The sequence below is a fragment of the Mus caroli genome, unplaced genomic scaffold, assembly GCF_978045245.1.
Source record: "Mus caroli unplaced genomic scaffold, Mus_caroli_1 scaffold_9, whole genome shotgun sequence".
Classification (NCBI taxonomy): domain Eukaryota; kingdom Metazoa; phylum Chordata; class Mammalia; order Rodentia; family Muridae; genus Mus; species Mus caroli.
In genome coordinates, this window is record NW_028227264.1 from 59,417,158 (window position 1) to 59,430,928 (window position 13,771).

A 13,771-nucleotide genomic window follows, 5' to 3' on the forward strand; every position below is an offset into this window, starting at 1 on the left:
AACAACATGGAGAGGTGCATCTTAAGGACGACAAAGAAGAAGGGGAGGGAGAACACAAGAAGAGGGGGAGTGAGAGGAGGAGGAAGAGGAAAAGAAGGGGAGGAGCAGAGAAGAGAAGGGAAAGAGGGGGAGAAGAAAGGAGGAGGGGAAAGAAGAGGGAGGAGGGGAAGGAGAGAAGAGGAGGAGGCAGAGAAGGAGGGAGAGAAGGAGGAGGAAGAGGAGGAGGGAGAGGAGGAAAAGAAAAAGAAGAGGATGAGGAAGAGGAAGAAGAGGAGGAGGAAGAGGAAGAAGAGGAGGAGGGGGAGAGGGAGGAAGAGGAGGGAGAGGGGGAGGGGGAAGAGGAGGAGGAGAAGTAGGAGAAGGGAGGAGGGGGAGGAGGATGGCGAGGAGGGGAAGGAGAGAAGAGGAGGAGGCAGAGAAGGAGGGAGGGGAGGAGGAAGAGGAGGAAGAAGAGGAAGAGGAGGAGAAGAAAAAGAAGAGGACGAGGAAACAGAAGAAGAAGAGGAGGAGGAAGAAGAGGAGGGGGAGGAGGAGGAGGGGGAGGGGGAGGAAGAAGAAACTCTCTTTAGATCCCATGGGAAAAGCAGACTAAAATCGCCTCCCTACTCCCAACACACCCCATCCTTAAGGAGGGTCTAACTCAGCAGGCAGACAGGGACTGAGCACAGGTGTGCCTGAGGAGCAGCATTGAAGAATCAAGAGTTCTGGGAAGAGATGAAGGAAAGGGAAGGAAGAGTCCCCCTGGGAGGTTTGACAGGCCCAGGGAAAGAGACAGAGGGAGTGACTTCTGAGGGCCACCAAGCAGGAGAACAGGCAAGATAACTCTCTGGAATTTGGGGAGTCACAGGCCAAGGTATAGATGAGCCACATGGAAAGAGAGCAGGCAGCAAGGTGGTCTGTACTGTGTGAAGGCTTGCGAGCTACAAGTCTGCCTCTGGGGCTGGGGGCTGTGGCACAATGGTGGAGACTATGCTGAGTTTGCAAGGGACTGTGCAGTCCATCCCAAGCGGCAAATACACAATTGAAACAGACACTGCTTGCAGCGGGAGTGCAGGCTGGGACAATCCGCAGCTGGTGGTGTGGACAGGAAGGCCCGTGGTGAGTAGCAAGCTCTCCTTGACTTAGGAGTTGTGCCGATTTCACAGTCTGTTTTGACAGGGCTTGGGGAGCCCAGCACTATGGTGTTGCAGTCCCGTGATTAGCGCCATACACCATGCTGTTCCCACACGTGTGCCAGTCTGTGTCCGGTCCACCTGTGTACATATGTCTGGTGTCTGGGTGTGATTGTACATGTGTGTACAGTGTCTCTGTGTATGTGCACATGTCTGTACATGTGTATGCATGCATGTCTGCTATACACATCTGAGACCTAGTAGTTCAGGCAGGCAGCCCTATGGGTAGGCAAGCAAGCTGACTCATGTCTACCACTGGACTAGAAAAACATCCCAAAAGTTCCCAACATGAGCTCTGAAGAGCTAGGATAGCATCAGGTCTATCCCTGCCTGCAAACAGGCATAGACAAGTCTCTTCACCTCTCTGTGCCTCAGTTTCCCCATATGAGAACTATGATCAAAGCTGCACATATACAGATGGCTTACAGTTGTCACTACTATCTTGGATTCCTGTGCACCCCTCTACCCACCGAGCAATTAGGAAATGGAGGATGGTAAATAGTACGGTTCTCCCCTCCTCCATTTGCAACTTGGGAGAATCTAGAAACTAAAAAACTCCCGGATCCATGCAGTGGCACAGGGCACCAGGCTTCCATTCCTACCACCAAATGCTCACAGTCTGGAGTGAGTAGAAGCCTGGCTGAGGTCCGTGAGGTCTCCACGCAGCTGGGGACGGGGACAAACAGTACATGTAGGCTTCAGGCAGGACTGAGACAGCAGACACCAAAATGAGATGCTTCCCCTGGCCACAGTCCTTCCGTTCCAAGGCTTACCCTGCTGTCTGTCCAGGTTCTGTCCCCTCTTGTACCCTAGGGTGGGCCTCATAGAGAGAACATTGCTCTCCAGCTCCAACCTTGAATCTCCACGTCTGCCCTGCAGGCTGCTCACACCGGGCCATAGGAAGTCTAATACCTTGCATACCTGAGGGGCCGAAGTTCTGGCGCGTGAGGAAGATGACGTGGTCGTGATGTTCAGTGTGGCTAGGGTCCTGGCGCTGCTGGGAGTGTGCCCAGCGACACACCTGCTCCAGGCTGCGCGCTGGGTTCCCTCGCTCGATCAGGCTCAGGGACTGTGGGGGAAGCAGAGGGTGACAACAACGGGAAGGTCAAAGACACCCCGGACTCCAGTGGCGCTCTCCTCAGAGGTAGAACACTGAGGCCCAGGGCTCCTAGAGATCACTAGCTGCCTCCACATAGCTGCTGCAGGCACACAGTCATCCCTACACGCGTGTGTGGCAGGCACTATTCAGTACCCATGCCCACTAGAGACTCCACACATGCTATTTTTACTCTCTTCAACCTGCAAGACAGTGAACTGTGCTGTGCTAACCCTATACCAAACGCTCCCTCATCAGGTCCCTACAGTAGCCTGTGAGGTAAGTATGGCTGTCACCTCCATTAGGGAACATAATAAGTTCCTGGTTTAAGGCTGCAGAGGTCAGGGTCCTTACGTTCAACAAGGGAAGTTCAACAATGACAGCCTTTGTGTCCATCACTGCCCAACCCCAAGGGAACTACTCAGGGAGAGTGGCCTCCTCCCCAAAAGACACAGGATGTCAAGTTTCCCTGTTATGAGGCCCAGCCCATTGCCTTGGTCCAGGCAAGCAGCTCTGATAGTCTTTGGAAGCTGATTTTGTAGGCAAGTCTCCGGCTTGCCATCCACCCTGAGTCCTGTTCGGTCAGCAGGGGCTCACCTGTCGGTAGCCCACCATGATCAGGCGGACAAGGGCAATGTTCACGTGGGCCCCCAGTGATTCGTCATGGTAAATCTCATCCACCTACAAGAAGAGCACAGCGTGAAGGTAGCAGGATTCCCCCCAGGAGACCTACTGCACGTCACACGTAGAACCAGGCTCTCACATACAGCATGCCTTCTCCCACATCCATGACTTTACCCAGCTGGCCTTTCCTTCCCAAGAAACAAAACCAAGGCTAGCTAGGCATGGTGGCGGCCGCCTTTAATCCCAGCACCCAGGAGGCAGAGGCAGGCAGATCTCTGAGTTTGAAGCCAGCCTGGACAGCCAGGTAAAGAGGGAGAGGGAGAGGGAGAGGGAGAGGGAGAGGGAGAGGGAGAGGGAGAGGGAGAGGGAGAGGGAGAGGGAGAGGGAGAGGGAGAGGGAGAGGGAGAGGGAGAGGGAGAGGGAGAGGGAGAGGGAGAGGGAGAGGGAGAGGGAGAGGGAGAGGGAGAGGGAGAGGGAGAGGGAGAGGGAGAGGAGGGGGAGGAAGAGGAAGGGGAAGAGGAAGGGGAAGAGGAAGGAGAGAAGAGGAGAGGAGAGGAGAGGAGAGGAGAGGAGAGGAGAGGAGAGGAGAGGAGAGGAGAGGAGAGGAGAGGAGAGGAGAGGAGAGGAGAGGAGAGGAGAGGAGAGGAGAGGAGAGGAGAGGAGAGGAGAGGAGAAGAGAAGAGAAGAGAAGAGAAGAGAAGAGAAGAGAAGAGAAGAGAAGAGACAAAAACCCAAGGCTAAGAGAGGCTTGCCAAAGGATACATGACAGCAATTCAACTGACACTAACACCCCCCCCCCCAGCTCTTTCCACAGAGCCCAAGTCTGTGGTGGTGGTGGGGGGAGGGGATGGAGGGAAGATGCTTGCAATTTAGCAGCTCTGACCAGGACGCTCATCTGTCTGCCTCTGAAGAGTCTCTTCACCGACTCAAGGGTCCCCCTTTGAAGCTTCCCGTTGTGCCATCTCTACATACTTCCAATTTCCCACTGGAATGGCGTTGCCCAGTGGTGTCCAAATAGTGTAGCCCCAGCCTCGGACCCTCCTCCAAGGCAAATCTCCAGCATCGGGCAGTGCTCCTGGGCCTTTGAATGGGCAGTGACTGAATCACCCAAGAGCATCTTAGAAACACTGAGTCTTCGCACCAAGCCTCCCCAGTCAGACCTGCATTTGAACAGGGTATCCTGGATGTTTTCAGACTCTATCAAGGGGGAGGAGGTTAGCTCGGAACAATTCTTTTGTCTCATGGGTTCAGGGCCTGGGAGACTGAGGCAGTTCCCCACGGGCTGCATCTAGAAACCCAGACCCAGACACTCCCCTGTCAGGAAGCCTGGACAGAGAGAGGAACTCAGGAATTTATCCTCTTCTAAGGATGTCCACACCCTGAGTTAACCCCTTACACATTCCTACTTTCTTTGCTTAAAAATTTTTTTCTAGGTCAAATACTTTTATCTAAGTAAAAGCAGGATGAAACTGCAATGTGTTGGTAATCCAAGAGTTCCTATAGGGAGATGGAAGATGGAGACAGAAGAATCCCTGCAAACTCATAGACCAGCTAGCCTGGTGTCTACAGTGGTGAACGATGAAAAAGACCCTCTCTCAAACAGGATGAAAATCAAAAGCTAACAGTCTAGATTGCTGACTGATCTACACACACACATATACACACACACACACACACACACACCACTCAGGCACAAAGGCTTTTTTAAAAGCTTAAAACAAACACAATATTTCAATGTAAACCCACACATACACAAGAAGAAAATTAAATCACTTAGCAACCAACTAAATAGTGGCCATAATCTGCTCACTTCCTGTCACATGTGCACACCTGTGTGCCAGTTTACCAAGCTGGGGTCACACTGAACATATTGTCTGTGCTTTGTTGGCTTCCTGGGAAAATGTTCTGCATCTTTCACTGTGATTCCTGATGTCGGCATAGAACACGCCACCCATGCTGTGACAATCCCAGACATGTCGCAGCTGAGAGGCTGAGGAAGAAATGTTTTCCTCAGCCACTCAATGTAGGCAATAATAAAGCAGTTACTTGGAGTCCCAGGTTCAAATCCCAGCTCTGGTTTTTGTTGTTTTGTTTTGCTTTTTGCTTTTTTGCTTTTGTTGTTTTTACTGTTCTTAGTTTGTAATTGTATGCATGAGTGTTTTGCCTGAAAGTATGCAGCTCCCACAGAAGCCAGAAGGTGGCATTAGATCCCCTGGGACTGGAGTTACAGATGGTTGTATGAGGCTGTGCTGGGACTCGAACCCTGACCCTCTACCCTCTGCCCCTCAGCTCTGTTCAGTCCTGATCACCCAGCTGGCTAGGGGTTCAACTCGAAGCTGCTTAGAACCTGTTTCTTTTTCTGCAGAATGGAAATACAAATGGCTGGTAGAGGACCGCCCTACATGAATGTCTGGGAACCACAAATGAGCCACACAAGCCCAGAGGCACTGTTAGGTAATGATACTTAGTGGTCCCTCCGATGCCTGCCCACATGGCTCTCTGGGAGTGGCACGGTTTCACGCCTATCCCTGTCTCACCATTTCCGTGTCCTGTGCTGTTTAGATACCAGTTCTTTCTCACGCATAAGGAAATAAATTAACCCACAGGCTGTGAAGCGGCCGCTGTCCACTATCCACTAAACAGCGAGAAATCATCCAAGTCCACACTTGGGAGTGCGGGGCAGGGGGCCGGAGGGAAACTGGAGACCTGATGAGCCAGCAAAGGACTAGACTGTGGGCTCAGAGCCATGAATTAGAAGCCTCCTCAGGCACAGAGCCCGCCCCGGCCCATCCTCCCAATGCCCAGAGCTGGCAGCAGCCCCTGTATATGAATGTACAAACCTCAGAGCAGCCAGCGTTGGGCTTCCACCATCAGCTTTCCTGGCGCCTGTGTCTGAATCCAACCGAGTACTGAGACCAAAGCCTAGCACTAGATCCAACTGAGTACAGAGATCAAAGCCTGATGCCTGCTGTGGACACAGAGACCCTGCCAATCCCTACCGCAAGACATGACGGAGACGCCTAGGCCCCAGATCCCCCCCCATCCTCCAGAGCAAAGACTTCATAGAAAGTGTTTTGTTGTATAGCGAAGGCACTTTCCTTAACCCACGTGCCGCAAGCCCGAGGCTTATCCTGTGGGGACTGCAGCCTCTATCAGCCACACACCCCACCTCAAAGGATTCGAACCTTACAATACTTTACTGACAGCTGACAGCCACCTGCAAGGAAGTGGCCTCTTTTATGTGTACAAGCCTGAATGTATATGTATGAACCTGCGTGTATGTGTCTGAGCCCGAATGTATATGTATGAGCCTGCGTGTATGTGTCTGAGCCTGCATGTATGTGTCTGAGCCTGCATGTATGTGTCTGAGCCTGCATGTATGTGTCTGAGCCTGCATGTATGTGTCTGAGCCTGCATGTATGTGTCTGAGCCTGCATGTATGTGTCTGAGCCTGCATGTATGTGTCTGAGCCTGCATGTATGTGTCTGAGCCTGCATGTGTATGTATGAGCTGTATGTGTATGTATGAGCCTGCATGTATGTGTATTATGAGCCTGCATGTATGTGTATGAGCCTGCATGTGTATGTACTTACGAGCCTGCATGTGTGTGTATGTGTATGAGCCTGCATGTGTATGTACTTATGAGCCTGCATGTATGTGTATGAGCCTGCATGTGTATGTACTTATGAGCCTGCATGTGTGTGTGTGTATGAGTCTGCATATGACTCTATACCAAGTGCATACCTATTGCATGCAGAAAGCAAAAGAGAGCAATGTATCTTCTGGGACTGGAGTTACAGACAGTTGTGAGCTGCCATGTGGATGCTGGGAATCAAACGCAGATCCTCTGGAAGAGCAACCAGCACTCTAACCACTGAGCCATCTCTCCAGCTCCCATTGAGAAATAACTCTTATTTATTTATTTATTTTTTTTTATTCCACATATATTGGTGTTTTGCCTGCATGTCTGTCTGTGTGAGAGTGTCAGATCCCCTGGAACTGGAGTTACAGACAGTTGCAAGCTGCCATGTGGGTGCTGGGAATTGAACCCCTGTCCTCTGGAAGAGCAACCTGTGCTCTTAACCCCTGAGCCATCTCTCCAGCCCCATGCAAAGTGACCCTTAACCTGACTTTTCAGACCTCTCATCACCAGGACACAGCCTTTCTCCTCCACAGAGCTGGGGTCAGTAATTATATGGACTCTGAGGCAACCCAAGGGTGACAGGAGAGTCACACACCATTTGACTATCTCAGTGCTCCACACTCCACAGCATGCCCCAAGGACAGAGAGAAGAGAGAGATGACTGAGGCACTTCAGTTGAGGTCTGTCCTGGGTTCCGGGCCTCTGGAGGGACTCCTGGGTTACTGTCTTCTCTCATGGGTCCTCTAGTAAGTTGGGTTGTTGAAAATCCTGCCTGAATCCCGCATGTGGCAGCCAGCCCTGTGTCGGAAGGCTTTGCACCTGTAGGCTTAAGCATCTGTGAACTGAAAATCTGAGAAAAGACTGTTGATATGAAACACATGCTGGGTTTTCTCTCTCTCTCTCTCTCTCTCTCTCTCTCTCTCTCTCTCTCTCTCTCTCTCTCTCTCTCTCTCTCTCTTTGCCGCTGCAGTCTAACCAATATAGCCTAGCAGCTGTGTGCTCAGAGCTTCCATTTTTTTTTTTCATCTGTTCCGAGTCATCTGGAGGGCTGGAAAGATGGTTCAGTGGTTAGAGCAAGGGCTGTTCATCCAGAGGACTTGGGTTCAATTCCCGGCATCCATACAGTGGCTCACAACCATCTGTAACTCCAGATGTTATGTAACCCATAAGCATGAAATAAAAGAAGATCTTAAGGGCTGGAGAGATGGCTCAGCGGTTAGGAGCACTGACTGCTCTTTCAGATGTCCTGAGTTCAAATCCCAGCAACCACATGGTGGTTCACAACCATCTGTAATGAGATCTGATGTCCTCTTCTGGAGTGTCTGAAGACAGCTACAGTACTTAAAAAAAAAAAAAAAAACGAAAAAACTTTTAATCAAAGTCATCTTGAGACTCTGTCAATTGCATATCTGAGGGTTCTGCCGCTCAGTGGTGGAATGCTTGTCTGGCACACCGGAGGCCCAGGTTCAATCCTGTCCTGATGAACAAAAGCAACTTGAGAGGAAAGGGTTTATCTAAGATGACATGTTCTGGTCACAGGACATCATGAAAGGAAATCAGGGCCTGAGCTCAAGGCAGGAGCTGAAGCAGAGGTCAGGGAGGAACATTGCTTACTGGCTCACTCCTCATCATTTCCTCAGCCTGCTTTCTTATAGAACCCAGGACCACCAGCCTAGGGATGGAGCCGCCCACAGTGGGTGGTGCCTCCCCCATCAATCATTACTTATGAAAATGCCCTACACATGTGCTTACAGGCAATCTGGTGGAGGCATTTTCTCAACTGGGGTTTATTCCACTTCCCAAATAACTCACGCTGTGACAAGTTGAGAAAAACGTAGCCAGGACAAAGGTGAGGGTGGGAGAGACAGAAGGAGAGAGGGAGGCAGTCAGGAGAGGGTATAGGTTAGAAAGGAGACTTGAGCACCTACAGATGTAAGGATTCAGAGTGGGGTCTTGGGGACACTGAAAGACAACTCTACTCATTTCTGTCACTTGCTCAGCAGGCCAGATCTACCCATCAAGACTTCCAAAGACCCTTGTTCTAACTGCCATCCAGCCTAGAACACTGGCAGACAGGGTAGGCCCTGTCCTCCCAAGTGCCCTGGTCCAGTTCTCTGGGTCCTGGCATGCTCACCTGCATATACCCCTGCCAGTCCTGGCCCTGGAATTGGGAGCTCAGGGATGATTCAGCTAGAACTGCCTCAGTGTTCTACACAGGCCAGAAAAGTGCCTGGACAGGGCCACCACATTGGCATAATCTACCCCTGCACAGGGCACCACGGCCAGGGGGTGTGGCTACCTGGCAGGCCCAGGAACCTGTCCTCCCTGGGACATATCCACAAGGGCCCCCTGACAAGCTCCACCCTGGCTACACACCCACGGCTTGGCCCAGCACTCTCAACCTCCCTGGCTGTGGAGAGAGGTTGTCAGGGGGCAACCAGACCTTGCTTCCTGCTGTTGGACAAAGAATGACCACAAGGCACACCCACGGGGCAGGAAGAACAGTGCATCCACTTTCCTTGCTTCTCACCTCTGACCCTGGTTCAAGGCCACCCTTGGCAGGTCTCCTAGGTTAGGGTTTGACATCACCTGTTGGCCTGAGATAGCCACCGGGTGTGTACCAGAAAAACAAGCAAAGGTCAGGATGCTGGCCAACGGGAGACAAAAAACGGCTGAGGGGAGGGGACAGGTGGAGAGCGCTGGATCTGCCGGGGTGAGCTGCCACTCCCAGAATACCTACTGTGTGCCAGGCTTTGTTTATCCCAACCACCTTAGAGAACTACTCCTGTCTCATATGCAAGAAAACAAGATTCTCTTTCTTGTATTCTTGTCTTCCTCTTGTGTGTGTGTGTGTGTGTGTGTGTGTGTGTGGACACAGGTATGTGTGTGCAAGTCTGTGTGTGTGCCCCATGCATAAGTGTACATGCTCATGCCAGAGGAAGACATTGGGTGTTCAGGTCTCTCTCTCCCCACTTTATTCCCTTGAGACAGGGTCTCTCTCACTGAAACTGAAAGTAGGCCAGCAGCCAGGAAGGACCAGTGATCCTCCTGTATCCGATTCCTGTCGTGCTGAGGTTAAAGGGCATGCTCAGCTTAGGGTACCAGGGATTTGAACTCCGGTCTGTGTGCTTGCTGTGATGGCTGTTTTTTAAAGGTCAGTTTGATACATGCTATGGTCATTTGGGAAGAGAGAACCTCAACTGAGAAATACCCCACCAGATTGGCCTGTAGGCAAACCTGGGGGGGGGGGGATTTTCTTAATTAGTGATTGATGTGGAAAAGCCCCGCCCTCTGTGGATAGCACCACCCCCAGGCAAGTGGTCCTAGGGCATAGAAGCAGGCTGAACAAGCAATGGGGAGTGAGCCATTAACAGTGCAGGAACTCTCTGCTTCAGTTCCTGCCTCCTCCTCTGATGGCCTGTGAGGCAGAAGCATAAACTGAAATAAACCCTTTCCTCTGCAGGTTGTTTTTGGTCAGTGTCTTACCACAGCAAAAGAAACCCTAACTAAGAGGCGTGCACAGCAAGTGCCTCCCCACTGAACCCTTCCCCCATCCCCCATGACCAATACAAGCTTCTGCACTGGGGATGTAGGTGGAGGGGTGCTTGCCCAGTATGTTTGAGGCTGGTATAAACAGGGCTTGCTAGTGCACAGTGTAAGCCCAGCTCTTAGGAGGGATAGGCAGGAAGATCAAGAGTTCAAGGTCATCCTTAGCTGCATAGTAAGGTCTTGTTGAAGGAAAAAAGGGAGAGAGTGGGAGGAGAGAGGGGAGAAGGGAAGGAGGGGCCATCCAAGCTTCTGAGAGGCTAAGCCACTTCCCAAGGGCCCCCCAGCTGGGAAGTGGGAAGCCGGGATTTAAACGGAGATCTCTGTAACTCTGTGGCCCCAGTTTACACTCAGGAATGTCCAGACAGTTTCTGGGTGGCAATGAGTGGGCTTCCCATAGCCTAGTACCAAAAAAGGAAGCTCAGAGGACAAGGTGAGCCCTTTCCCTGCACTTAAGGCCTGAACTAGCATGGGGCCCGCACCAGCAAGAAACAGACAAAAGCTGAACTCCTCCAGGGCCAGGGCTGCAGGTGTGTCAGGTTCTGTCCAGCAGCACGCAGGCACAGCTATGTCTCCTCAGGCTTCGTTTCAGAAACATGGCTCCCGAGAGGAGTAAAGACCCTGTTGCCCAATGATTGACAGCCCCACTGGTGTGAGCTGCAATGTGGGGAGATACAGAGAGGCTGGTGAAGACGGGAAGCCACAAGAGCCCAGAACATGGCAGCCTTCAGAGGGACAGACATGGAGAGAAGGCACCTTCTGTGACAGGAAGGAATGAAAAAGAAGACGCCAGGGGAAGGGAAAACACTGAGCCATCGGACCCTATGTCTCTGAGTGTTCTGGAACCTTCTCCTAAATATCCTTGCTTCCCCAAACACACTTCGAGATCACAGAAGACTTCTCAAGTTGCAAAATGGGGTGCAGTTGGGTTTCTCAGTCCAATGGCCAGCAACACAGCCGGCCACGCAGTAGCAAAGACTTCCCTTCCCCAGCACCCTGTGACCCTGCGGGTGTCAGGCGCCCACAGCCCTGTGCTAGGAGAACTCCACGTTTTCAGACTCTGAGCCTGAGGCAGGAGAGCTCCAGCTTGTTTGTGGCTAGAGAGGTAAACCAGGTCCCCAGGAGACCATGAGAGGGCTGTGGGTAGCCTTCTTCCTGTCCCACACTAGCACCAGCCTCTCCTTGGCAGAGCTGGGGCAGAGAGCTGCATGGAACATGGTGTGTAGCTGACGCACGCCCTCTCTCCTGAGGGACAGTGCTCAGAGGAGCCAGCCACCTCTGTCAGAGGGCTCAGGCAGGTTTCGGGCTGAGAGAGTAAGCATGGTGCCAAGAACCAAGACCCTGGAGCCTAAGGCCACCCGCGTTCACACAGAGGCAAAGGCGCCAAGTGCCACTAAGTGCTGACCCAGCCCACCTGGATCCTCCTTGCATCAACTCCCTGCCTGAATCCTAGCAACCATTTCAGACAGAAGAGGCAGCCCTGCCTGCCTGCCTGCCTGCCTCCTGACTTGCTTGCTTGCTTGCTTTTTAAGAATTTCAAACATGTATACAATGACCTATGACCATGTCCCTCCAACTCTCCTCATACCCTCGGAGCATATCCCCTCCCAACTTCCTCTCTCTCTCTCTCTCTCTCTCTCTCTCTCTCTCTCTCTCTCACACACACACACACACACACACACACACACACACATCCACCAAGTCTAGTTAGTGCTATTCATATGTGCATGGGTGTGGAGCCATCTAAGGGAGCATGTGTCAATGGACCCATCTTCAATAAAGAATGGTTCTTCAAGTCCCTGTGACTATTCACTGCCTCGATTCCTTGATACAGAGGCCTCTGCCCTATCTGTGAAGGGATTTTGATTGGCTTGTTCTTGTACCAATCTTGTGCAGGTGACCACACTCGAAATAGTTCATGTCCAGGCAGGAGCATTTCACCCCGCCTCTCCCCTATTCCTCCATCTTACATCTTCCTCTGCCTCCTCTTCTGAGATGTTCCCCGTGCCTTGGTACTGGGGTTGATAAGGGTGTCCTGTCTAGGGCTGAGCACTCAAGTGTCATGCTGTTAGCACTCTGACCAGGTATCATCTCCCCACTGACTGCTGCGCCTTGCAAAGGGAGCTCCCGTGAGGATTTTTTTTTTGAATGCCAGTGGGATATTATAAGTGGAAAATTCCACACCTGGGCTTGTGATGGGTCACTGTCAAATATTCAGGTGCACTAAAAATAACGTGTAAAAATCACCTTCTGGCTGTGTATCTAAGGTGAGTATGAAGCAAATGTGAACTTCAGGTTTCGACTTGAATCCTCGGCCCAAGATTGCAGCTGCTGATATGCAAGCGTTCCAAACCTCAAACCTTCTGGTCTCAAGAATTCCGGAGAAGAGATACATGACGTGTATGGTTGGCAGAGAAGTTGCCAGGGCAGTAAGGACACCCCATACACTCCATATCCATGTCACCCACTGCTGGCATCTTGCATGATATGGTTCAAGTTGTCAGGATGAGCCGACCAACACTGGCAGGCAATTATTAACTCAAGTCTGCATATCGCTCTGGCGCCTCTAGTTTCTCCCTAATGTGCTATTCTGCTGGCGAAATTTAATCCAGGATACAATAATGAATCAGGTCACATGTCTGCCACAGTTTTTCAGCCCTTCCTGGCTTTTGGTGGCTTTAATGATTTTGTGGAGAACTACCCAGGGACTTTAAAGGGAACCCATCAATTTGGATGAGGTAGATAGATAGATATCTTTTCTTTCATTTGTATGAAGAGGGAGGAAAGGGTAGGATCTCACTAAGTAGCCCAGGCTGGATTCACCACCATCAGTCTGCCTCTCTCCCTGGTGCTCAGCCTGACCCACACATTAGCCAGGCCTGGACCTAACGTTACAGCGCCATCTGTCCAAGGTACCACACTTCCTAATGTGCCAGATGAGCAAGGCCTGCCTGCCTCTAGTCACCAGCAAGGGGGTGAAAGGAGGATGCTGATTCTCCTAACTTGTCCTCTGGCCCAAGCTCATGACCATGACCTTATATTTCACAGTGCTGGCGTGGACTCCCAGTGAGTGGTGCCCTCTCTCTGCCAATCGGCACACACTGAGGGATGTGGTGTCTCCAAGGCTCCCCAGAGCCCAATGGCTGGCCTGCACAGCTCCCCTGGGACCAAGCTGTTTTGGCCCACCCCATATCCAGGTTGTTTGTGCAGGGTGGCTCCCGGAGCGCAGGGACAGACCCACCCAGCCCAACAGGCTCCTTTTCATCAGCCCACAACGCTCAGCATTTAAACCCCACAACCTATTTCTGAAACACAGCAGCCTTGGTGTCCCCGGCAGGCCAGCCTGCCTACAAACAGAGGCACGAGGAGGTCTGGCAAGCCTCAACGCTTCCTGCCTCCTGATCTCAGCTTCAGGAGCCCACTGTGCACTTCTATGGTATGGAGGACAAAAGGGGACAAATGTCCAGCACTTGGAGCCTGGGCTTAGCCGGTGACATCTGTTCATTTAAAATGGCCTTCTACTTTGGGAGGCCACCACACCACCCCAGAAATAGAATGTCGGGAGTCCCCTCTGTGGTTGATGAAGTGGAATGTCATGTGGGAAAGTGCTCTGGGGACAGTAGTGCCCTCTTCACCTGTTGCGAGTGTGTGTGTGTTTTTGTGCTGGGGAGGGCAGCATCCATGCTGTGC

At 51.8% G+C, this 13,771-nt stretch overlaps 1 protein-coding gene across 1 annotated transcript in view; it reads right to left on the reverse strand.

Annotated features, from left to right (window-relative positions):
• The window catches only part of Adamts14 (ADAM metallopeptidase with thrombospondin type 1 motif 14), a 79,550-nt gene that overhangs the window by 32,258 nt on the left and 33,521 nt on the right, over window positions 1-13,771 (reverse strand). The window contains exons 5-6 of the mRNA XM_021174539.3: window positions 2,866-2,949; window positions 2,094-2,241 (exon numbers count right to left, since the gene is read on the reverse strand). Of these exons, the coding sequence (XP_021030198.1) occupies window positions 2,094-2,241; window positions 2,866-2,949 (232 nt within the window). The remainder of the gene's footprint in view (window positions 1-2,093; window positions 2,242-2,865; window positions 2,950-13,771) is intronic.